The 27,603-nt window shown below is 34.0% G+C and overlaps 1 protein-coding gene across 21 annotated transcripts in view; it reads left to right on the plus strand.

Moving 5' to 3' along the window:
* The window catches only part of CHD9 (chromodomain helicase DNA binding protein 9), a 236,622-nt gene that overhangs the window by 77,237 nt on the left and 131,782 nt on the right, over positions 1-27,603 (plus strand). For 17 of the 21 annotated variants that reach the window (XM_022555138.3, XM_022555133.3, XM_022555136.3 and 14 more), the window contains one exon: positions 2,675-4,297. In XM_022555138.3, the coding sequence (XP_022410846.1) occupies positions 2,840-4,297 (1,458 nt within the window). In that variant the 5' untranslated portion in view covers positions 2,675-2,839. Of the gene's footprint in view, positions 1-2,674; positions 4,298-6,865; positions 9,491-27,603 lie in introns of those variants that run through there. The other 4 variants (XM_022555145.3, XM_022555146.3, XM_089903045.1 and 1 more) reach the window with 3 other exon arrangements.

Genomic DNA, 27,603 nt, shown 5'->3' on the forward strand with positions numbered 1-27,603 from the left:
AAAACAAATGTACAAGCCTGTAGTACACAGTATAAATTCAGAATGTTTTATATTTTATGTTCACTGTTATCACAATAATTAAGAATATATGAACTAAAGTCATATGCTTCAGATAATTTACCTTCAGCATTCGATTGGGCAGTAGTTTTTTGTAGCACTGGGTTCTGAACTCTTGAAGTAATACATTCTGAATATTCAGGAAATTAATCAATTCTAGGATGCATATTTTTTCTACTTTTAATATCTCTGATATCAGGATGTGTTTCAGTCACTGTCTGCCCGGTGGCTGTCAGGGAGTAGTTGTCATTGCCTGTGTGTACAAAAACTTAGTCATAGATTTTATATTGCCATCACTTCAGCTGGGCTATGTACATCGGTACTATACATGTTTAATTACTTAAAATGTCTCTAAAAAGATACACTATTATTCAGCTTTAAAAAAAAGTTGTTGATTATGCAGAGAGGCACAGAGACAGAGTAGCAGAGCATAAATTTAATATTAGTGGAGCAAATATTTGTTGTTGAAGAAATGACAGCAATTCTACATTTTCTTACAGAGCAACAGTCAGGTATTTATGGACCAAAAAGAGTACTTCATGGGAGAGGAAATTCTCAAATCGTTTGGAATAAGTCTAAGTCTAAAAATGTTCTTAAAAGTTATTTCACAGATTATAAAATAAAAATTCAAAGTGGTATAATGTCATAGTTTATTTCTTCGTGTTACATCAGCTAATAATGTACTTTGTATTTGATAACATACTGGATTTGGTAACCTCCATTGTAATTCTTCTTTTTTCCTCTTGGTAAATAATCATACGTCCATTAAAAAATATATAGGACATTGCTTTTCTGACTATTGGGTTAGGTATACATAGATGTTCCCTTGTCTAGAGTCTATAGCTAAATATAAGGTATGTTCCAGAGAAGTGACTTAACCTACTTTATTATTATTATTTTTTTGGTTAATGCTATGTTCAGTTCAGAACATATAGTACTCTATCTGCTTTGTCTCACAATTATAAAATCTGGAAAAATAATTTCTTTTTTCTGCATTTTTACCTTTTTTAAAATTATATGTTTGTTAAAGCATTTGTATACCATTGTGATTGATAAGTCCATTTCTAGGTAAAATTAATATAGATTTTGGTAGTTTTTCCTTCTCAGAATTTTTCAGAAGTATTTCTTCATTTAAATAGTGAACAGACGTTTTGTTTAGGATATTTATATTTTCTAAAATGGACCTCCCAAAATAGAAGTTCTGGAAAAGTTTCTTAGACCTTTGCTAATTTTTGAATAAACTAATATGTAGAGAAGCAAGAATCTCCATTTGTGGTTCTCTGTGTAAGACAGTGGGGGCAGAACCCTAAATTACCTTTGTTGAAAATGTTTGGAATGAGTCCAGCCTGGAACAAAATTAGCCAGCCATTTCATATTAGCAAGTAACCTATTAGATCCTTTCCACACATAAATTGTATGTATGTATATGAGGTGTGTGTGTGTATAAATGTTATCATTTTTTCTCTTGATATTATCGTAAGATTAATTTATTGCTTAGCTTAAGCTACTGTTTGTTTTTGCCTCAGCTTGATTATCAATACACTTTATTTGCACAGTTTAGTAGCTGTAATAAGCAACGGGTTATTCCAAATGATTTAATGGTGGGCCTCTTAGGGATAGAGTAACGAATATAACTGTTAACAGAAAGGTGCTTGGTTTTGCTACACAGATGTCTAAATCAGTTGGCTGTCAGTAGGCTGATCTTCCATGGTAGATGAACAAGAGGACCATGGTGGCAATATATTGCAACATCCCCAACATAGCACATGTCTGTGTTGTCTGTCGGCTGACCAGATGGCTAACTTTTATCTCATTTAGGGCCAGCTTATCATGACCTCATACAGTTGCTCTTCTTGATGTAGCTCCACATATACCATATGAAATAGTAGCTTTATCTGCTCAAGAGGTCTAGAGCAAAAGATCACAACACACTTGCTAATCTAAGAGGATTCTGATGTCAGTTATCTTAGCAAGACATAACATTAAAATGTAATACATGTATATTTTATACATGCTAGAGCTGCTGGGGAGTGATGGCCATTTCATGGTATGGGAGAGAGTCTGACATTCCATTCTCAAGTTTACTCTACATTCTGTCATTATAACATGTGAACTTCAAAATGAAGTAATATACATCATTACTTTTAAATGCATATAGTCATGTCCCCGTACTAGCAATTTTTTCCTTGTAGGGAATATATATATATATATATATATATATATTAATAGATCTTTATTGGAGTATAATTGCTTTACAATACTGTGTTAGTTTATGTTGCACAACAAAGCGAATCAGCCACATGCATACACATGTCCCCACATCTCCTCCCTCTTGAGCCTCCCTCCCATCCTCCCTGTCCCAGCCCTCTAGGTCGTCATAAAGCACCGAGCCGATCTCCCTGTGCTCTGCTGCTGCTTCCCACCAGCCAACTATTCTACATTCGGTAGTGTATATATGTCGATTCCTTGTAAGGAATATTAATGAGCTATTTGCAATGAATTACTCTACCAAAACATACTGTACACTGAGATTTTATGTTTTTTAAATCATATGTAAACTTTGTTTGTAAAACTTTAATGAATATTCATTATCAAACTTTTTGTTCTTATTTCCTAGGATTCTGACACTTCCTGACATGTCGTTATCTAGAGCAATAATGAACATTGACCTGTTTCGGATTAGTTGATGACCTTTGGAAATGATCCATTAATATCTACTACAGAGAAGCTGAATATACTCCATTTGGAGTGAACAGCCCAGTTTGTTATTGAATTTTTCAAGATGACAGATCCAATGATGGACTTTTTTGATGATGCCAATCTGTTTGGTGAGACCTTAGAAGGTTTGTCAGATGATGCATTTGTACAACCAGGACCTGTTTCACTAGTTGATGAATTGAACTTGGGTGCAGAATTTGAACCTTTGCACATAGACTCACTGAACCATGTTCAAGGTACTCCAACACATCAGAAGATGACTGATTATGAACAGTTAAATCAGTTTGATTCAATGAAATTTCACCAAGTTAATCAGTCTTTTGGTAGCCCAGCTGAACATGTGTTATCTCCACACTCTCAGTTTAACTGTTCTCCGATCCACCCTCAGAACCAGCCCAATGGTTTGTTTCCAGATGTAGCAGATGGCAGTCCGATGTGGGGCCATCAGACAGCTACTAGCATTTCAAGTCAAAATGGGTCTCCTTTTCACCAACAAGGACATTCTCACTCTATGCATCAAACTAAAAGCTTTGTGGCACACCATGACTTTGCCTTATTTCAGGCCAATGAACAACAAACACAGTGCACTTCGCTACGCTCACAACAAAACAGAAATAATCTTAACCCAGGGCAAAATTCTCTTAGCCAGTCTAAAAATTTTATGGATGTTAATGTTTCTGGTCCACACAGAGTCAGTGTTAACCATCCACCACAAATTAATAATGCATCTACTTCACAGCAGTCCCTTTCGATGCAGCAATTTTCTCAAACGTCAAATCCTTCAGTACACTTCCTGAAGTGTAGCAATCATCAAGAAGGAAATTTTAATGGACCTTCTCCAAATATGACTTCTTGTTCTGTCAGTAATTCACAGCAGTTTTCTTCACATTATTCCTTTTCCAGTAATCATGTGTCACCAAATAGTCTTCTTCAGTCCTCTGCAGTTCTTGCACCTAATCATACAAATCAGACTTTATCTGATTTTACTGGGAGTAATTCCTTTTCACCTCATAGGGGAATCAAGCAAGAATCGACTCAGCATATGCTAAATCCCAATACATCGCTGCATTCAAATAACTTCCAAATGTTGCATTCATCACATCCTCAGGGTAATTACAGCAATTCAAAATTATCTCCTGTTCACATGAACTTCCCGGATCCTGTTGACTCAGGAACTCAAATGGGCCATTTCAATGATCATGTAGAAACTAATGGCTTTTCATCTTTAGAAGAGAATTTACTTCATCAAGTGGAATCTCAAACTGAGCCGTTCACAGGACTTGACCCAGAAGACCTCCTTCAGGAGGGTCTCCTTCCCCAATTTGATGAATCAGCATTTGGACAAGATAATTCAAGTCATGTTTTAGATCATGACCTTGATCGGCAATTTACTTCACATCTCGTAACACGGCCTTCTGATATGGCTCAAACTCAGTTGCATACTCAGGCTCGGAGTTGGCATTCATCACTTTCTAATCATCAGCATTTACATGACAGAAATCGCCTATGTTTACAGCGACAGGTAGGTAGCTCTAATTTTGGTGGTTTGGGGTGGGGTGAGTTTTTACTCATTGAGTTAATTTCATATGAGACATATTCAGAATTTCTCAAACTCATTCACTCTGTCAGGTGAATGTATATTTTGATATAGGTTTCTATTTTCAGTAGTCTCATATTTGAAAGTGATTCATTGATGTGCTCAAAGCAATAGACTTCTATATTTAGAAAATTATAAGGTATTAAGACGTCTGTTGTAACTTTCAATTATGATTGCCTTTAACAGAAAGATTTATTATCAAAAACAAACAAAAACTTAACCATAATTAAAAGGAAAACAATAGATTGGGAACATTTTATTGCAAATATAATGGGTGTAGAGTTAATATTCCTATAAAAAACTCATATAATTTGATAATATCTCAGTTGATAATTGGATGAAACATAAAAGCTGAAATTCACAAAAATTGGAAGTCGAATTAGTAAACATAACGTTCAGAATAATATGCAACTTTAGTAATAACTCAGTTGCAGTGTGGTTTCATTTTTACCTACTAGAAAAAACATTTGTTTTTGTTTAATAGACTTTATTTTTTTGTGAGCAATCTTTTTTTTTTTTTTCCATCTTTATTGGAGTATAATTGCTTTACAATGGTGTGCTAGTTTCTGCTTTATAACAAAGTGAATCAGTTATACATATACATATGTTCCCATATCTCTTCCACTTGCGTCTCCCTCCCTCCCATCCTCCCTATCCGGATCACCCCTCTAGGTGGTCACAAAGCACCCAGCTGATCTCCCTGTACTATACGGCTGCTTCCCACTAGCTATCTATTTTACGTTTGGTAGTGTATATATGTCCATTCCACTCTCTCGCTTTGTCACAGCTTACCCTTCCCCCTCCCCAGAAAAAATTTTTTAATTTTGATGCTTAACACTGGCAAATTTATGGCGAAATTGGAACTTTTACATAGCTTTGTAATTGATACAGATATTTTGGAAAGCAACTTGGTGGCATGTTTGAGTATACAAATACTTTATTACAGTAACCCAAACATAGCAAAAGTAATATACCCAAAGGTATTTATCTTGCTGTATCTATAAGGGAAAATTGGAAACAGCACAGTTTGTTATCATATCCGTATTAGATGGACTATTAGAGGCATTAAAAAGACTTTGATAATATGTTAGTGATAGGGGAAAAGCATAATTCAAAATTAAGATCACAGTAAAGTGGTTAAGAGTACAGGCTTTGGTTCCAGACTACCGGGGTTAGAATCTTGGCTCATGTTACTTATTTGGTGCGTGACTTTTAGCTATTTAAATAATTTCTATGCATCTCATTTGCTTCATCTTTAAATAAGGAAAATAAAAGGGCTTTGATAAGGATGAAGAGAGTTGTAACATGTAAAAGTGCTTAAAATCATGCCTAGCATATAATAAGCACTTAATAAATGTTTTTATAAGTATAAACTTAATTTTTAATTAAATTAAATTAAAATTATAATTTTTTCATAGCAGTATGAAAATATACATATGAAAAATACTGAAAGGAAACAGATTATTTTAGGGTAGTGCAATTACACTTTCCTTTGTTTTTTATAGCTTTTGTCATGTGAATGTATTACTTTTAAAATTTTAAAAAATGTATTTAATGCAATATTTTTATCATTTTTCTGAAAGTTTGTTGTTAAATTAAAGATTTATAAAACACTTCAGTATGTTGTTTACTTGTGAGATTTGGTGGACAATGAAGTATACCATGGTTCTTGAAACTAAGTATTTAGGAACCATTTTTGAAGTGTTTGAAAAAGATAAAATCTTTTTCTTTTCCTTTGGGCATCATGATATTTTCAGTACAGCTTTTGAATTGTCTAGATAGATTTAAGATATTTAAAAGGGACTTGTAAACTCTCCTCCTCCCCTTCTTTTTGTGGCCTGAATATAATAATATTATGATTTTGCTCCCTCTGCTGGAAGAGGATCAAGCATCTTAGTTAGAAGGACCCTGGGGAAAAACCTCTACTGATTGAACCTAGGGTCATCTATCTACTTTTTATGTAGATATCTGTCTACCTTGACTAATTAATTTGTCCAGCATATAATTGAAGTTATAAAATCTGAAATTTATTAACTTCTTTTCTTAATTGTATTTTTCTGAGGATTTTTTTTTAATTCATGTTTTCCTAAACATGTTCTACGAGCTTTAAAAAGAAGTACAGGTTCCCTTTTATAGATTTGGAATGAATGGAGGATAATTATAAATATCTAAAGTAGTCCCTAATACTAATATCTAGATATTAGTACTAAACCTAATACTAATATTTAGGTATCAGTACTTAATACCATCTGAGAGAAACTTTTTTCAGACCCATCAGCAGCAGCCTTTAATAAATCATCTTATCTACACTGATACATTCATAAGGTTTTATTTAAATCTGCTCACCTTTTTGTTTCAGAGTTTGTTTTGTTTTACTGACTTCTTATTCTTTTTGTTACATGTTTAAAAACTGATAAAGGGCAGCTGGCTTTGAATACTTATCTGACTTATTGAAAGTCTGTTCTCAAGTTTCCTATTATTTCTTAGTGTTAAGACTTGGAGTTGGACATTTTTCATTGTCGGGGTGAAGAATAGAGATGGATTGGTAGAGAAGGTAGGAGATTGATTATGATTAATATGGATTGCATATAGGTGTTATATGTACAGAATTATGTCAGATATCCTAAATGTGTGAAATTTAAATTATTTAATATTTATAATTTATGACAAATTGTGGCAGAGCATATAAGTCTTTTATCTGTGTAATTTTTGGCATTTTCTGAATAGTTATGGTTACGATGTAGACAGAATGTTACACTGTTACAGTTTTCCCCAGGTTCTATGAAAAGAATTTTTTTCCTAGGTTTTTTTTTTTTTTTAAACTCTCTCTCTTAAACGTAGTAATTTCATTTCAGACTAAATTAGCATTGTTAAATATGTGTATAGAATAAAGTGGTATAATTTTTGGTTTATCAAAATTTTAAAAAAGGACACATATTGTTATAGCCAAAATAAGATATTTATTAATCTACTGTTTGAAAACTCGCGGATGGCACTCTATTTAGAATTTTAGAAAGCTTCACTGAGAATATTGGATATGTAAAGAATATTTCTAAGCCTTGCTTTTTATTATTCCCCAACTGAGGTAGGGTGTTTGTGGATATAATTTCAAATGTCTTAGAGTCTGTGTCAATCATTAAAAACAGTGAATTGCTGAGAACATTTCTTATATAATTGACTCTAGAATTTTACCATTTAAAAAAGAGAAGAGAAAAAAGGTGAGAAGCAACAGGAAGTGTTTCTAAATGTAAATACTCACAAACCATAATAGAGAAAATACTAGCTTATTTTCATCTCTAACTTTTATAGCAAAGGAATTTTGAGAGAATAATACTATCAACTTTTCATTGCTCATTTATGACATACTGCTATTTTGTAACACAAAATCTTTCATTTTTGTCTTCTTATTTGTAAAGTGGAAACACTCTATGGAGCAGTGTGCGATCTCTCAATGTTTGTAAATTAAATTTACTGTAAAAGTTCTACAGCAGTGAAAGATATGTGGGATAGCTAAAATAGCAATCAACACAGGAGATAGAATTTTATGATGTATATAATTGTACATAATTCCTTGTTGGCTTTTGTATTCTGATGAATTTATTACTTTATTTAATACTTTGAATTTTTATTTTTTTTCCCCTGAAGGTAGGGAAACATATTATTTATGAGTTTAAAAAAAAAGAAACTTAGAGAAAGGTTAGAACAGCCAATGTAAGGCACATTTTAAAATATTGGATTTTTGAGAATTCCCTGTCCATTGGTTAGGACTCCTCGCTTTCACTGCAGGGGGCACGGTTTCAGTCCCTGGTCAGGGAACTGAGATCCCACAAGCCACTCGGTGCAGCCAGATAAATAAATAATAAAATACTGGATTTTTTTCTGATGAAAAATTTAATACATAATCATTATTTTAAAATTGGACCACATAGAGAACAGATGAAAAATGAGTTACTTGTAATATGACTATATCCCTGTTGACATTTTGTTGTATAAGTTTTCAGTGAGACCTGTTGTCTGTCTCTTCCCTGTCCTCCACCTACATATTTTTGCATTTTTAAGAAACAAGATTGAGATCACATAGTTTATGCTGTTTGGCAAATTGCTTTTTTAACCTTCCAATTAATATGTTGCAGACATTTTTCATGTCATAAAATATTTTTCTGAAAATGATTTTGAATGGCTAAAAGTTTGCCATTGTAAGGTTGCTAAATACCTTATAACAGTAAAGTTATTATTGAGATCTGGAAAAATCTGAATCAAGGTAATTAAAATATGTTTATATTTTTGTTGTGTTTATTACCATAATAGTTCAATTTAAAGTAGGTACAGAGTAGTAAGCAAAAATTAGGATAACTAGCACTATGATAGAGCACTATGTTTGTGCCACTGTTGTAAATACTTAACATATATTATTAACACATTGATCTTTCACAACAGTCCTTTTATTTGGAGTTAGTTATTTCCTTCAGTTTCCACAGGAGGAAACTGAGGTACAGAAAAGTTAAGTAATATACCGCAAGTCACACAGCCAATGTAGAGACAACCAGTGGCCAGACTGGATTCAAATCAGATTTGACTCCATTATATATGGCCTTAACTACTTCACTTACTTCAAAGTATATTATTAATGCAGTGTAATGTATAACAATACTATACTAAATGATTTCTCGCTTCTCACCTCACCCTCCACCCCTTTAAAAATCTACCTTACTGATGAGGCAGAAACTTGCTTTAGAATCTTTAAGTGGAGAAGACCATTCATCTCATGTTTTGTGGCAGATAGTTTGTTCATTATCAGAGGGAAAAGCAACCCCAAAACAACAAAGAACAAAAGTAAAGTGAAATAACTGTTGCTTGCAAAAGTGTTTTGACATTTTTTAAATAAGATTGTGTTTAAGATGATAACAACAAATGCCCTAAAAGTAAACCTGATAATTATCTTCAGATGTTTGAAGGACTTTAGAGGTCAGAATTGGGTCTACCAAGTGGAAGTCACAGAAAAGCAGATTAGTATAAGGAAGTTTGAAGTAAAGCTCTTTTACTGAAAGTGGGGAGATGGAATGGCTCAGATGTGTCACAGAAGGAATTCCTGCAATGGATGGAAAATGGACTAAATTGGTAGGTTCTTTTCAACTCTTAAGATTCTATGGTTGTTAATTTTGGGTTTCTTTGTAAGATATATCATTCATATTGCCTGTTTAGCTCCTGAGTGGCAATTACAAATAAGGAAGACAGGTAAGGAAATGTGACAAGTTCTCTGCTATCCAGGAACATCAGGGAATTATTTATCATAGATGGGTAAATTTTCCAGATAGTTGAAATGTATTAAGCATCAAAATCTTTAATTATATGGCTCCCTGCCCCCCGACCCCCTGCAAGGGTGATGGTGATGTTGGTAGAATGATCAGTTAGGAAAAGAAATCTTAGATTTTTATAGGGAGGTCTTGTATGTACAAATTTGTTATGGTTATTGTTACACCTCCAGGAATCACCCTCACTTAAGTAAGAATTTACTGGAACACATAAGATATTTGAAAGTTATCTTAATCAGAAGCACAGCTGATTTTGCCTGTAAGTGAAATTGTTATAAAAAAAAAAAGGAGGAAAACCTCTCTAAAACTAAATGTAAACCTAAAGCAAGGAACTTGCTATACTTTGCTCATACCCATTGAATTCAGAGGATCCCAAGCTCTTTGCTAGTTTTTTTGGTTTTTTGGTTTTGGGTTTTGGGGTGGTTTTTTTTTTAATAGTCATAAATTTTCCACATCAAAAAATCAACAGATAACGAATAATTTAAAAACTTGTCACTCCGCTTATGCCCTAGACAAAAAGAAGAGAAAAAACTACCTAAGTAATATTTAGATTGTTTCATTGAATAATTTAAATTTTTATAAAGTAACATCCCTCTGTTTATCAGAATTTGTTTAAATCTTTATGCATTTGGCAAGGTATTGCTTATAAGAACTTTCAAAATTCTTTGCTGTCAAAGCCAAAACACAAAATAGGAATTCTATGCAGGAATTTCCCTTTTAGTTGCTTTTTTTCAGTTATAGTGGACTAGTTTTTGACATTTCTGTCAAATCTTCTAGATTAAAATGTTCTGTTTGGACTGGGAATTTCTGGAATATTAGCTAGTTCTAAAATATGATCTTAATTATTAAACTGTGTACTATATTGTAGAAGGATTGATCTCTGCATTGAGTAACAGAAACTCTAGTTGTTAACCGTAGCTTTAAGGCTGTTGACTTCTGACATGCATACTTAAGGGTGAGAGGTGAACAGGAAGTGAATTCCAGGGGTGGGGAAGAGGCAGCAGTTGGTGAGAAATTTGTGGATTAGTGCAGTGTGTGAAGCGCATGAGACTCAAGCCAAACTTCAAAGTAGGTCTAACAAAGTTTTGCTGTATTTAAGTCTTTTTTTTTGTTTTTTACCCTTGCTATTTTTTTAAGTTGAAGTATGGTTGATGTATATAAGTTACAGGTGTATACTGTATTTAATTTTATTGATGAGGTGCACTCCCAAATACCTTAGGACCACTCAGTCATTTACTTATCATTATTAATATCTGAAATTGAAAAAAAATGTATTAGGGGCTGCTGAGCCATCAAACTTTATTCCTATTACGATAATATGAATACACAGTTGTTTTGGAGTACTTAAATGTGGGAGATCAGGTTTGTTTGGGCAATTGGACTGAAATGATTTTAAATTAAGGAAATATTTTAACACAATATGGTATGGGTAATATATGGAAAGAGATAGAAAGTGCATAGTTACTGAAAACTGCAGTCTAAGCTTTAGGAAGCTTAGACTGCAGTTTTCAGTTAAATAAAATCTGATAATTCGGGTCAACTATGCAAATAACTTGCACATTTATTATGCAAGTAATACCTTACAAATTATGAAAGGGCAGTCTTTTTTTTGTATCATTTACAATGTTATATTAGTTTCAGGTGTACAACATAGTGATTCAATATTTTTATGGATTATATTCCATTTAAAGCTATTACAAGATAATAATGGCTAAGAACCAATCTTTAAGCAAAGTTTTTCCTTACGTGAATATATGTTTGTATACCTGAAAGTAGTACAAGTTTACATTGAACATTTCATGGAATCATAGAATTTTAGAGCTGGATAATATTTTACTCTATCCTCATACAAAAAGCAAAAACAGTGTTAGGTCATTTTGCTTGCTGTCATATAACTGCTTAACATTCCTTTTTATAGTTTTTAAGGGTGTTCAGAAGCGAGAATGATACCACACTGTGGTGAGACACTTAGAATTAATGTGTTGTAAGATACAGTTACAACTGGTTGTCTCCAAATTGAGAAATATCTTTGAGTTGCTGGGTTTTGTTTTTTGTGTGTGTGGTTTTTTTTTCCATGTATACCTTTCAACGTATCTTCAGTTTATAACTATCCTTTTAGTGTTAAAAAGTGCACCCTTATTGTATCTGTCAAATGTAGATATAAACTGTAGATGTGTGAATGAATGAATTTTATATAACCTCTGTGTTTTGGAAAGTTGCATTTTTGCTGCTTTTATTTGTTTGGTATTTATTAGATGTCTACCAGGTGTAAGAGATTATACTGGGCACTGAAGTTACAAAAATGAATCAGATATGGTCCTTTGCCTTTGAAGAACTCAAATTGAAAATTAAGTCATACTTTCCCATTGATCTATATTATAATTTCAGAGGTGTTCTCTTTTCATTTGTGATTCAGTTTCAGTTGATAGAGGTTTCTAGCACTTTCCCTTAGCTTTCCAAGTAAGTGATTTGGAATGAGTGATAATTACAAACAATTAATTTCTTTGATCCATCCAATTTAAAGAAGGTATCCCTCTAAGTTTCTAGATTAGCCCTTTGTTTCATGACATTTTGGCAGTCTGTACTTACTTGATCCTTCATATATATTTTATTATAATATGTGTATATATAATATATAACTGTCTAAGGTCCAGTGGCTCTTGTAAATGGCAGAGTCAAGAAAGAAGGCCCTTTACTTTTGAGCTTCTAATCTACTTAAATTTATTACAAACTATTACAAAAGTTTTTAAAAAAAAAAACCAACAAAACAACAACAAAAAAACCCCTGTGCTATGTGAGTCAACTTTGAGCACTACTTTTTTGTCAAAAGAGAAATAACTAGTTACTGAGAGATATACTTAAACGATTATATTGCTAAATAAATTTCTCAGGATTTTTTTCCTTTAAATTCCTCACATGAAAGTAAGACTTTTAGAAGTAATTTTTAAAAACTAATATGGTAAACATTGAGAGTGTAATTAGAGATAGAAATAATAAAACAAGTTGCATAGTATTTTTAAGTGGTTTTACTTACATTATTTGAACTTTTTAGTAATAATCTGGGGTATATATAAGTTGGTATTATTTTTTAGAGTTTACAGATCTAGTGTTTGAGGTGTCAAGAGGGAAAGTGACCTGTCTAAAACCGAACAGCTACTAATGGTTTAGCAGAAACTTAACTCTAAATTCACTGTGTTTTCTACCGTATCAACTCATAAGACCATAAGCAACAAACATATTCACTGAGCACCTGCTACTTATATATCAGGTACTGTGCTGGGTACTGACATTACAAATACAGAGAGACTTACTTCTAAGGCTAGGCCTGCAAATCTGTATTTTTCTTATTTTACAAGAAAAAAGGTGACTTCAAGTCAGTTTAAGCAATATTAGAAATATCAATATTATGAATTTCTTCAAACTGTTTATATTGAAAGTATTATTTGCTTTTCCTAACTTTTTATTTTGAAAAAGTTTAAACTTAGAGGAAAGTTGAAAGAATAATACAGTGGACATCTGTATACCATTCACATAGACTCACTGTTAATTTTTTGCCACATTTGCTTTCTCACTCTATTTTTATTTTAAATAAAAGTTACTTTTACTAAGTGATAAAACATCAATAACAGAGAATCATATAATCAAATTCAGATTTCTTAAATTATCCTAGTAATTTTTATAGATGTTTGTTTTAAAATCCAGAATCCAATCAAAGGTCAGGCATTGCATTTAGTTGTTATGTCTCTTTAATATTCTTTAACCTAATACAGACTTTTCATGCCTTTTTGTTGTTCTTTCCTGACGTCACCATTGTTTTAAAAGTCCAGACCTGTTGTCTGTATTTGTCTAGTTGTTTGGTCATAATTCAAACTAAACATTTCTTGGTGAGGGTGCCACATAGATGATTTTTGTATACTTCTATTGGGTTACATTAGGAGACATGATTTTAGTTTGTCCCATTATTGGTGATGCTAAGTTTTATCACTTAGTAAAAGTACCTTCATCCCTTTGTAATAGGTGGGATTTTTCTATAAAGAGTTGGACCCATGGATTTAAAAAAAACATTGAATATGTTATAATCTGTTGCCATTATTATTATTTTTGAATATTTTGCCAGTGGGAATCTTTGCAAGCCAACTCTTGCCCTTCTAACATGTCCTCATTAGTCTCTAAGTACTTCTACTTTCTGGTGTAAGAAGATGTATTTAATTTCCTTGCCTCAGACCTGGAATCAGCCATTTCTTTAAGGAGCTCATTTGCTTTATTTATCCTGTGTAATGCCACAGGATCTGAGTACTGTTGTGTAATTTCTTAGCTGTGTTTTTGTGTTGGAAGCTTGTGATTCCAGAAATTTTGGATTCAATTTCAGAAGTACTTTGTCACCATCTATGATTTCGTGTGGTGCTGTGCTATGTATGAAATAAGAAGTGGTCCTTGCTTGGTATTTGATTTAGGTTAAACTCATATTGAACAGAGGGATTTAAGTTTTCTTAAAAGTTGGATACAAATTTTTGAGAACATACTCTGTGCTAAGCACTGATGTAGTTGTAGTTCTAAGACAGCTTTGTCTATAAGACATTCGTTTATGAATTCAGTAAACATTTTGAACACCTGTCATATGTAAGACAATATATGAGGCATTCTGCTTTTTTTGTAACTCATGAGGGAGATAAGACCCATATTACAAATATGCATGAACCTCCAGTATTATATGTTTAGACATAATATATAAATGATCTAAAATGATGGTGAATACTAAAGTTTTACCTAGCTTTGTAAGATATTTACATGTGTTTCTCCTTTGAGAATTGATAATATTTCAAGTTTATCAATGAAAGCGATTTAGTTTAAGCATCTGTTGACTGCCTAGTATGTGAAGAGATATAGTTGACAGCTACAAAAGTGAAACATGTCCACTGAACGTATTTAGAAAAAATTTAGCACAAACAAGAAAAGTCACCCTTCATCTCATCAACTAGAAGTAATCACTTTTTATATTTTGGGGCTATATGCTTTTAGTCTTACACTCTATAACCATTTACCTATTTGTTTTCTATATCAAATTTTCAGCTTAATTTAGGTATAATTGACATATAATAAACTGAACATATTTAAAGTATGCAATTTGATAAATTTTGACATGTATATACCTGGGAAACCATCGTCACAATCAAGATAATTAACATATTCATCACCCCAAAAAGTTCCCTATTGTTCCTTTGTAATCCTTTCTTCCATCCTCCACTCCCCCCGCCACCAAGGCAACCACTGATCTGATTTCTGTCAGTATAGATTAGTTGGCATTTTCTAGAATGTTGTATAATGGAATAATATGGTTTGTACTCTTTTTTAATCTGGCTTCTTTTACTCAGCATAACTATTCTGAGATTCATCCAGTAATTGGCAGGTATAATATTTCATTCCTTTCAGTTGCTAAGTAGTATTCCATTATATGGATACACCACAATTTGTTTATCCATTCACTTGTTGGTGGATATTGTTTCTGGTTTGGGGTTACTGTGAATAAAGATGCTATGAACATCTGTATACAGTCTTTGCAAGTAAATACTTTTATTACCACTGGGGAAATAATTTAAGCCATTCTAAGGAGTGGGTAGTGGTGTCTTATTGTGATTTTAATTTGCATTGCCTTAGTCATTCATGATGTTGAATATCTTTTCATGTGCTTACTGCCATCCACATATCTTCTTTGGTGAAGTTTCTGTCCAAATTGTTTGCCCATTTAAAAAATTGGGTTATTTTTTATTATTGAGTTGTAGTATTCTAGCTGTCAGATATATATTTTGCAAATTTTTTCTACCAGCCTCTGGCTTCCCTTTTCTTTTTTTTTTGCGGTACGCCGGCCTCTCACTCTGTTGTGGCCTCTCCTGTTGCGGAGCACAGGCTCCGGACGCGCAGGCTCAGCGGCCATGGTTCACGGGCCCAGCTGCTCCACGGCATGTGGGATCTTACCGGACCGGGGCACAAACCCGCGTCCCCTGCATCGGCAGACGGACTCTCAACCACTGCGCCACCAGGGAAGCCCTCCCTTTTATTTTTTTTTATTTTTTTTTTTTTTTCTCCCTTTTATTTTTGAAAGATATTTTTGCTGGATATAGAATTCTAGGTTGCCAGTGGTTTTTATGTTTATTTTTGTACTTTAAGTATGTTGCTCTGCTGTTTTCTGTTTTGCCTTGTTTCTGATGTGAAGACTTCTGTAATTCTTATCTTTGTTCCTCTGCATGTAATGTATGTTTGTTCCCTGGTAACTTTTACGCATTTTCTCCTAATGTTTTTAAGCAAGTTGATTCTGATACTTGTTGATGTGGTTTTCTTCATGTTCCTTGTGCGTGAGTTTTGTTGAGCTTTTTGGATCTGTGCTTATAGTTTTTGTCAAACATGGAAATTTTTCCTTGAAATATTTTTGTTGTTCTCTGTTACAAGTAGATTAGGCTGCTTGAAGTTGTTCCACAGCTCACTCATGCTGTGTGTGTGTGTTTGTGTTTTCTTTTTTAGCCTTTTCCCTGTCTTTGGTTTTGGATTTCTGTGTTTGGGTAGATTTTATTAATATATATTCACTACTCTTTTCTTCTGCTGTGTAATCTGTTAACTCCAGCCAATGTATTTTTTAAATCTCATTTTCATTAATTTTTATGTCTTCCATGTCTCTACTTAACATGCTTAATCTTTCCTCTAATTTACTGAACATTTGGAATATAATTATACTAGCTATGTTACTTATCCTTGTCTACTAAATCTATCATCTGTCTCATTTCTGAGCCTGCTTCTATTGATTTATTTCTCTCCTTAATGTAGGTTGTATTTTCCTGCCTCTTTGCATGCCTGATAATTTTTGAATAGGTGCCAGACATGGTGAATTTTACCCTGATGAGTGCTGGAAAGTTTTACATTTTTGTAAATATGCTTGAGTGTTGTTCTGGGATACAGTAAGTTACTTGGAAATTGGTTTATCCTTACAATATCTGTTTCCAAGCTTTGTTTGGATGGACAATATTTAGGACTAATTTTCCCCCACTACTGACAAAATAGCCTTGTGAGTTCTCTGTCCAATTCCTTGTGAAATGCAAGATTTTCCAGTCTGGCTGATGGAAAGAGGGACTATTCCTGGCCTTAGTGTATGATCTCAGTTGCTTTCATGTGGTTTGTTCTGGGCTTTGGGCAGTTTCTTCACAAAGTAGTAGTATTGATCAGTACTTATCTAAAGGCTTGAGAGGAGACCTACTGAAGATTTCTGGAGGTCTTTCCCTGTGAAGCTCTCTCCTCTGCAGAACTTTCCCCTGCAAACTAGTCTTTCTGGCTCCCCTGAACCTCCAGCTCTGTCTCCTCAACACAGGTTGTGAGATTCTACCTGACTTCCTGATATCACTGTTGTTCTGCAGCTTGGAAGCATCCTCCTTATTCTCCAAATAAGATAATAGCCTTGGCTCAATTGTTTCCCTTCTCTCAGAGATTATACTGTCATGGGTTGACTGATGTCCAGTGTCTAAAAATTATTGTTTTATATATTGTGCTTGGTTTTTTGGTTGTTTTAAGCATGAGGGTAAATCCAGTTCCTATTATTCCATCTTGGACTTAAGTGGAAGGCTTAAAACATCATTTAATAACTGTATAATAATTTATAATGTAGAAATACTATGGTTTATATAGCCAGTTTATTTTTCTTAGATAGTATGATGAATATTTTTGTAGCTAAATTATTGTGTGTACCTGTGATTATACAGAGTCCTAGAAAATCAAGGTAAATGTACAAACTTTCTGTTGAAAATTAGTACAATTATGAATAATAATAAAAATATAAATAGCCAAACAATATTGAGCAGTTATACTTAAGTTCATAGCTTTACATATGTTTTTTTCATTTAATCTTCAGAACAACTCTGTGAGGTAGATCTTCTCATCTATTCTTTTTTACAGATGCTGGCTTGAAGCATAGGATAGTTACATAGCTTGCTCAGGGTCATACAGATGGTGTTGGATACTTTTTATATGTCATCACATTTTATCCTCATAATAATCTTATTATCTTATTAATAATCTTATTAATTGCGGCACCTTAATTTATAAATGAGAAAAACAAACTCAAGGTACCACAGTTTATAAGTCACAGACCTAAAACTCGAACGCAGATTTGAGAAAACTAGATATTGAGAAAAGATAAAGAGGGAATTCGCTGTTAGTCCAGTGGTTAGGACTCCGAGCTCTCACAGCTGAGGGTCCAGGTTCAATCCCTGGTCAGGGAACTAAGATCCCACAAGTAATTAGTACTGTTTTTTTTTTAATCAGATAATCCGATTTCCAAAGTGTTGCTGTATTTTATTTTGTAAAAATGCTGTTTTTGTAAAAATAAACAAAAGGAACCTAATGAAACTTAAAAGCTTTTGCACAACAAAGGAAACCATAAACAAAACGAAAAGACAACCCTCAGAATGGGAGAAAATATTTGCAAACGAAGCAACTGACAAAGGATTAATCTCCAGCATATACAAGCGGCTCATGCAGCTCAATATCAAAAAAACAACCCAATCCAAAACTGGGCAGAAGACCTAAATAGACATTTCTCCAAAGAAGATATATAGATTGCCAACAAACATATGAAAGGATGCTCAGCGTCACTAATCATTAGAGAAATGCAAATCAAAACTACAATGAAGTATCACCTCACACCAGTCAGAATGGCCGTCATCAAAAAAATCTACAAACAATAAATGCTGGAGAGGGTTTGGAGAAAAGGGAACCCCTCTGCACTGTTGGTGGGAATGTAAATTGATACAGCCACTATGGAGAACAGTATGGAGGTTCCTTAAAAAACGAAAACTAGAATTACCATATGACCCAGCAGTCCCACTACTGACCATATACCCTGAGAAAACCAGAATTCCAAAAGAGTCATGTACCACAATGTTAACTGCAGCACTATTAACAATAGCCAGGACATGGAAGCAACCTAAATGCTCATCGATAGATGAATGGATAAAGAAGTTGTGGCACATATATACAAAGGAGTATTACTCAGCCATAAAAAGAAATGAAATTGAGTTATTTGTAGTGAGGTGGATGGACCTAGAGTCTGTCCTACAGAGTGAAGTAAGTCAGAAAGAGAAAAACAAATACCGTATGCTAACACATGTATATGGAATCTAAATTAAAAACAAAAATGGTTCTGAAGAACGTAGGGGCAGGACAGAAATAAAAATGCAGACATAGAGAATGGACTTGAGGGCACTGGGAGGGGGAAGGATAAGCTGGGATGAAGTGAGAGAGTGGCATTGACATATATACACTACCAATCGTAAAATAGATAGCTAGTGGGAAGCAGCCGCATAGCACAGAGAGATCAGCTCGGTGCTTTGTGTGTGTGGTGGGATAGGGAGGGTGGGAGGGAGACGCAAGAGGGAGGGGATATGGGGATATATGTATACGTATAGCTGATTAACTTTGTTATACAGCAGAAAGTAACACAACGTTGTAAAGCAATTATACTCCAATAAAGATGTTTTTAAAAATGCTGTTTTTGACTTTCTTTATAACTTATGCTTTCAGCACTTTTTTTTCTTTAAAGAATCAATTTTATTTATTTATGTTTGGTTGCATTGGGTCTTCGTTGCTGCGCATGGGCTTTCTCTAGTTGCGTCGAGTGGGGGCTACTCTTTGTTGCGGTGCGCGGGCTTCTCATTGCAGTGGCTTCTCTTGTTGTGGAGCAGGGCTCTAGGCGCACGGGCTTCAGTAGTTGTGGCACGCGGGCTCGGTAGTTGTGGCTCATGGGCTCTAGAGTGCAGGCTCAGTAGTTGTGGCGCATGGCTTAGTTGCTCCATCAGCACTTTCTTAATGTTACTCATGTGGCTGTATCTCTTACTGAATTGAGCCATAATTACTAGAAAGTTGAATTCATGAATTTCTGTCATCAGACAAATGAGCTATTTATGGAGAAGAGGAATTAGATAGTTTTCATTTCTGTTATTGGTATCTGTCATTTGTTTCTCAGTTCCAGTGTTGGATAATAAATATTTTGCAGGTGGTTTTTCGGGTGTGAGTTTCTTTGATAAAGTTGGAAAAGCACTGAATTTGTAGTGAAGAGAACTAGGCTCAAGTCCTAGCCCTTCTATCTACTATCATAGTAGTCTTAGGCAAGTTTTCTCATCTGTAATATGTGGCTGTATATTTTTAGCATTTCTGATTAATAAATGTGACAATAAATTTGGAAGTGCCTTGTAAATTGTAAAGTCAGCTTGTTGTTTAATAATGCTTCCTTGCTTTAAGGATTTAAAAAAATTTTTAGAACTAGGAAGACCTTTAATTATTAATCAACTTTTAAAAATTTTACGGGTATAAAACTGAGGCCCAGATACAAAGTCTACATAACTTTTTAGTGGCATGATCTAAAAGAGATCCCCTGCTTCTATTTCCTTTTTATTATTCTTTTTCTTACATAACTGTTTCTTTTGTTTTATACTCCCCCCCTTTCTTATATAACTGCTTCTTAACTCATTTTTATGCAGGCTTGCCCCTAATATTTGTGAGTCCCAGGGAAAGAGTACAATTGGAAGCTCTTAAATTGTATGTCAGAATATATAAAAGTTGCAAATAAAGCCAATAAACTGTTAAATATGTTCTGTTCTTCCTTGACAAACAGAAACACTCGTTTGAATTTAGAGATCTTGTGCTCTCTAGAGTCCCACATCCAGAATATGGCAGAAGTGAGCCATTCTACTACTCTTTCCACCCCTGGTTCCATCCCGTACCTTGAGGGGCCTCATGAACATGTGTGGACTTCTCAGCCTGCATATACAAGCTCCACCTCCTTCTTGCCATCTCTTTGCCCTAACCATGCACATACTGGCAATATGTGTTCCTTGCCATACAAGTACTTCCTTGAGAGAACAAACCTAGGGAATAGACCCAAGGTGGGCTCTGCAGGTGAGTGTGAGACTGTCTTAGGTAGGGAATTCCTGTGTACCTGGAGCATATTCTAGAAGAGGGGAGGGGTAGTAGATTCTTTTGGCCCTGAGGAGGGGTGTGATACAGGAACCAGACCCTCTAAATTGTGCAGCTCAAGGAAGAGGGACCCCTCTTGCCTGATGTAAAGGAAGGTGTTTTCTTTATGAGCAGTGACACAGATTTGTGAAGTTAGTTCGTGCGAGCTGGTAAATTAGTGAGAGATGTAGGTCGCTAGCTTGTCTGTGACCAAGAGAAAGATTTTCTCTCTATGGGAATCATCATTATCCATACGTTGGGCTTTGTGTCTGTCAGTTCAAGTATTGTTGATTTATGAATTAAAGAGTTTGTAGATGACTATATAGTTTTAAAATTTTCTTAAAAACAAAGTTGTCTGTGTTCTTGGGATTAAAGTGAAATTGTCCTATTAATATATGTGTGTTCCACTCAATGAGTTGTTGGTATGGCAGTAGATCAGGACAAGTTATTTTCTCTGATTTTCTAATGAAAAATATTCAGTATCCAAAAAAGTAAATAAAATGAGTAAATGAAAGAATAGTAAATAAATGCCCTTTCATTTCAATAGGTGTTAACACTTTGCCATATTTGCTTTGTTTTTATTTATAGATAGATACATATATTTTGTTGTTTCAGGCTCTATGATTTGAAAGTAAATTCCAGTCATCTTCATGTTCCATCTCCTAAGGCATAAGGAGATAGATTCTTCTACACAACCAATATCACACCTAAGATAGTTAATAGTAACTCCACATTTCATCTAAAATCTAATTCATATTCAAGTTTCTCCAATTGTTAGGATAAATTACTGAGTTGTTTTTTTTTTATCACTTTCACTTAAAATATCCTAATGAAATGTTTTAACCCTGTAGTTTTGATCATGACTTGAGAATTTAAAATGTACCCAAATCTTTATTGCTTTGTCATTTAAAAAAATTAGTAAATAATCCTGCCATACAAACTTTGTATATTTTGTAGTTGCCAGGATGTCCTTTGTGAAGCAGTGGTCTGTAAACAGCTATGAATTCTCTCAGACATCTTTCAAATCCATTACTTTTTCCCTTTGTTTTAATGTGCCTTCTAAATTTACTTTTTCCTTCAGGGAAACATTGGCTAAAACTGGGATAAATTAAAGGGATTTGCATAATTTGATGAAGACGAGTGAGTTGCTACGATCTCTTTTAAATTTCTTCTATCTTGAGGGAAGAGAAGAATGAGAGGAGTTATAAATATTAGAAAATATTTGTTTTAGTAATACATTAAGGGGAAATATAGATGACAGTACTTTTGGTAAGGAGAAACGATCTAGACTTACTGAAATGTGGAGAAAGGGATATACCAATTACTTCTCATAGCTACTCAATTTTTGACACTGTTGCTTATCACTTTTTCTGGGATCTGTTTCTGTGGATTCAGGGACGCTACAAAGTCTTAGACTGATTATTCTTTCTCTAATTTCTTGGTTCTTTTTTTCTCCTGCCCCATTAATCCAGGTTCCCCAAGATTCTGACTAAAGCTCTCTTGTCTTCTCACTCTATATTTTCTACTTCAGTTCTCTTAGGATGTCCCATACCTTCTTCTATAACTTTGTACCAGATACTCCCCAAATACGTATCTTCTTAAATCTAGTTTTACATTTTTCAGTTGAATGTAGACCTCTTCACCAAAAGAAGTTTTACTGCCTCTGCTTTGTTCCACTTGAATATCAGGTTAATCTGGTATAGCTTTTATCGTGATTTTTCCCTGCTCGAAGTCTTCACTTAGCCTGGCACTCAAAGCCTTGTAAATGGCACCCATCTAACTTCCCAAATCTCTCACTGCTATAAGTATCACCCGTTCATTATAATAAAATGTTTCCCTTTCTTTAAAAATAACAGTCTAACCACAGGTCACTACATACAAACCCTTTGTATAGATATCAGTCACTAAAAGAGATAGTTCCATACCTATCTCTTTTAGTGACTGATAGATGTAAGATTGAATAGGATAATACTTGTAAAGAGCTTAGAAAATAAGCACTCAAAAAATATTATAGCCAGGTATCACGCTATGCACTCCATGGATTAGCCTATTTTAATACTGAAAACAATCTTATGTAGCTGGTACCAATATTATCCACATTTTATGGATGAGGACACTAAAGTTTGGAAAGATTAACAAACTTGCCCAAAGTTACATGGCTGATAAGTAGCAGAAAGGAGTTTTAAACCCAAGGCTGCCTAACTCCAAAGTCACTATTTTCTTTTATTATTAATGGTTAATTATACACTATTTTTAACATAGAGAAAATAAGGTAACCCTCATGAAGTTAGATTAAGTAGATATTAATATTTGTCATATTTACTTCAAATCTCTGTCTTTTAAATAAACAGATATAACTATTCCTCTCCTCATTCCTTCCCCAGATGTTAATGGATACAGATCTCTAAGATGAAGTTACATAAACACAAACTGAAAAAATAACATGACAAAGTCAGAATAGTGGTTTGCTCTAGAAAGCGAGGAATGGGACTGGGGATTTCAGTAGTTTTCAAGTATGTTCTGTTTTGCAAATCTAAGGAAAAAAAACAGATTTTCAACAAATATTTGTTAAACCTAGGTGGTGGGTTTATCGGTATTTGTATAATACTTCTATACACTTTTATGTTTTTGCACAGCCACGTTTTTAAAAAGTACCAACATAGATTAGTGTTCGAGGCGTAGTCTAGAAACTGATATTTTTAAATGGCTAAATCATTTTGATTTTAATAACTTAAAAAAAGTATTATGTAGGAGGTGGATGGTTGTTGAGAGTATTATTGAAAGGACTGTGTTCATAGAGCAAGTAGAAAGTTAGCTAATTTATAGCCTCATATTTGTGCATATGTATTCGTACATTCATACATGTATTTAAAATATTTAATCTTGGGATTTACAATTCTGCATAATAAATTTTAATGAAAAGCAGGTCTATTAATACATTTAGTGCTTTATTAATAGAATTAAGGACATGTATGTGAAATCTCATTTAAAATAATCATAAAAAATTTATTTTTCATTTAATTGGCTAGATTTCTTCTTTATAGCTCAAATTCTTATGTATATTTAATTAAGTATTGAAATCTGATTAATGAAGTTGTTTTTAAACATCAGAAATTTGAAAAAAAATTGGCTCACCTAGAACATAAGGAACTTAACTCAAATATACTATGAAAATGACAACAGAAATTGTATTAAACCCAAATGGAGAGTCCTTAACAATACTTTTTCCCCAGACAGTGTCAGTTGCCATGAAAGTGTCTCCAAAAGATTATCCTCTGAAGTTACAGTAAGTCAGACTAACCAACTAAGAATAAAATTAATAAATAAAAACAAAGTGAAGCCTTTTAAATACATAAAATTTTTCATGGTAAAAGCAAATACCATGATATAATTAAATTAACATAGCAATGATAGTGTACATGCTTAATCATGCATAGTAGAAAATTTTTTTTTTTAACTACTTTTAATTAGAGACACCAGTCCTCAACAACTTTTTCAGGATTATTACTATCAACCAGAGGAATTAAATACTGCTTGAGATGTTAATATCCTGCTGAGACATTAAGCTTCTTTTACATATAGAAAAAAATTTTAAAGAAGCGTTTTGTCTTGCTAACATTAAACCCAATTTAACATTCAGAAGTACATCTGGGGACTTCTCCTGTGGTCCAGTGGTAAAGAATCCACCTTTCAGGGCAGGGGTCACGGGTTCGATCCCTGGTCGGGGAACTAAGATCCCACATGCTGCGGGGCAGCTAAGCCCGCACGCCACAACTGCTGAGCCCACACACCTCAGCTAAAGAGCCTGTGTGCCGCAAACTACACAGCCCATGCGCTCTGGAGCCCGTGCGCCACAAGTAGAGAGAGAAAACCCACATACCATAACTAGAGAGAAGCCCGCACGCTCCAACAAAGAGCCCACACATCACAATGAAAGATCCCACATGCCGCGGTCAAAAGCCAACGCAGCCAAAAAAAAAAAAAAAAAAAGACATCTGAGCTACTGTAAAAAAAAAAAAACACCAAACTTAGTTTACATAATAAATGAGTAAAAAATATATGTATTCTTTTAGTTTTAATCTTTTTTAGTATTAATATTCGTCTGCTCATTCCTAGAACTAAGTTTCATGTAATCATTCCAGTTTTTGCTTAAGTATATCATATGAATTCCTGCATGGCAATAATTACAGTTCTAAAGAATTTTTACATGACAAGTAAAATGTATTTATCTCCACTTTCAGCCAAAAATTAAAATTCTATAATAAGAAACTTGAGAAATTGTGGCTCTCATACTCATTACAGATACCCATGTTTCAATAACCATATCATTCTTAAATACACAATGATGTTCATCTTGAGATGTCTAGATATGAGAGGAAAAATAAAAGTATTTCTGAAGGTTGAAAAGATGAGAAAAATAGAAATGAGTATTTTAAATGTTAATATATAATCAACTCTCAGGAATGTGATACATCGTTTACTAAATATATCACATTCTGAGCTTCTGATTACTGAATCTGAAGCTTCAGTAAGCTTCTGATTACTATTTTGGCAAACTTAGAAAATATATAATGATAATATTTATACAGAAGAAATTAATCTCCATGTTTTGTATAGTTTGCCTAATTTTACCATATGCTTGAGTAAGTTACAACTTTTAATTTGAGATAAAGTTTATTTAGAAAGGCCCTGTGGGTGAAACAGTTTCTTTTAATTCACAGGGGAATTGCTTGACATTTAAGTGATTAAGTAAAAGAATGTATTAGGAAAAAGAAAATGGTTATTTAAATGACCATAACAATATTTTACAAGAGTCACAATGTAAATTCAGTGAAACTTTGTAATCCGCAAGAAAGCAATGAGAATAAAGTTATTTTACTTCTATAGAGTTCATTATTTTAAAAAAATAATAGCTCTGTTGATGTAATTACATTTTGTACAGTCCACCCATTTAAGGTATACAAGTCAATAAATTTTAGTAAATTCACAGAACTGTGGAACTATTACAAGAGTTCACATTTCTCTATACTTGCCAATACTTGTTATTATCTGTCTTTGATTATAGTCATCCTAGTGGATGTGTAGTGGTACCTCATTGTGGTTGTGATTTGCATTTCCCTGATGGCTAAAGATGCTGAACATCTTTCATGGGCTTATTGGCCATTCTTATGGAGAAATGCTTATTCAGGCCTTTTGCCAATTTTTAAATTGGATTATTATTTTTTTTAAATAAATTTATTTATTTTTGGCTGTGTTGGGTTTTCATTGCTGCACGTGGGCTTTCTGTAGTTGCAGCAAGCGGGAGCTACTCTTCATTGCAGTGCACGGGCTTCTCACTGTGGTGGCTTCTCTTGTTGCAGAGCATGGGCTTTAGGCACGCGGGCTTCAGTAGCTGCAGCACACGGGCTCAGTAGTTGCGGCTTGTGGGCTGTAGAGTGCAGGCTCAGTAGGTGTGGCGCACGGGCTTAGTTGCTCTGTGGCATGTGGGATCTTCCCAGACTAGGGATCGAACCCGTGTCGCCTGCATTGGCAGGTGGATTCTTAACCACTGCGCCACCACAGAAGTCCCTAAATTGGATTATGTAGTCATTTTATTATTGAGTTGTAGGAATTCTTTATCTATTATAAATCCCTTATAGATACCACTTACAAATCTTTTCTTAGGATTTTAAAAAATTAATCATGTCATGTATATGTATTCTGCATATAAATATAGTTTTGTTTCTTGCTTTTCAATCTATGCTTTTTATTTCTTTTTTTTTTTTTTGTGGTACGTGGGCCCCCCACTGCCGTGGCCTGTCCCACTGCGGAGCACAGGCTCCGGATGCACAGGCCCAGCGGCCATGGCCCACAGGCCCAGCCGCTCTGCGGCATGTGGGATCCTCCCAGACCGGGGCACGAACCCGCGTCCCCCGCATCGGCAGGCGGACTCCCAACCACTGTGCCACCAGGGAAGTCCATATGCTTTTTATTTCTTTTTCTTTCCTAATTGCCTGGTTAGGCTCTGTAGCATAATGTTGAATAGAAATGGCAAGAGCAAACATCCTTCTCTTGTTGCTGATCTTAGGGAAAGCGTTCCATCTTTTACTATTAAGTATGATATTGGCTGTGGATTTTTGTGTAGATGCCCATTATCAGGTTCCCTTCTATTCCCAGTTTGTTGAGTGATTTTTATCATGAAGAGATGATCATCTTTGTCAGATGCTTTTTCTGTGTCACTTAATATGATCATGTGGTTTTAATTCCTTATTGATATTGTTACATTAATTGATTTTCAGATATTAAAATAACCTTGCATTGATAATATAAATGATGTTTATATTTTTGTATATCATTTCGTTGATATATGTGTCTGTATTGATAAGGATATTGGTCTGTAGTTTAATTCATTATTTATACCAGTGTTTGTTTTTTGTTTATTTTTTGGCTTTAATAGGTCATCATGGATGATTGCATTAAACTGAACAATTAGTAAAATATTTTTACAGCTTTTGTTAGAATATAGTGCATTTGTAGTCACTACAGTTTATTCCATGTCTTAAAGGATGACGTATAGAAGAGGTATAAGTAAAGATAAATTAATTTTTCTTTTAAACACTTAGGATCAATAAAATAGATTAAAAATTAATGTTGATGGTATATTGTGTTGTGGTATAGACTCAGTTAAGTAGTTTTATTTTTGTATTTGTATTACAGGGATGTACTTTAACATTAAATTTTTTATTCTCTCGCCCTCTTATTTAAAATACTCTTGCCTATTCTCAAAATGCCATATTGAACTGTGGTTTATATTCCCTCATCCCCATATGCACATGCACGCGCGCGCACACACACACACACACACACACACACACAGATGCAATTAGAATAGAACCAACAAACTTCTGGTACACATTGATCCCCAAACTGTTTTTTAAAAAAAATTTA

This window comes from Delphinapterus leucas, chromosome 20 (genome assembly GCF_059928025.1).
Source record: "Delphinapterus leucas isolate spDelLeu-1000000601 "Yukka" chromosome 20, BTC_Dleu_Yukka2, whole genome shotgun sequence".
Lineage (NCBI taxonomy): Eukaryota > Metazoa > Chordata > Mammalia > Artiodactyla > Monodontidae > Delphinapterus > Delphinapterus leucas.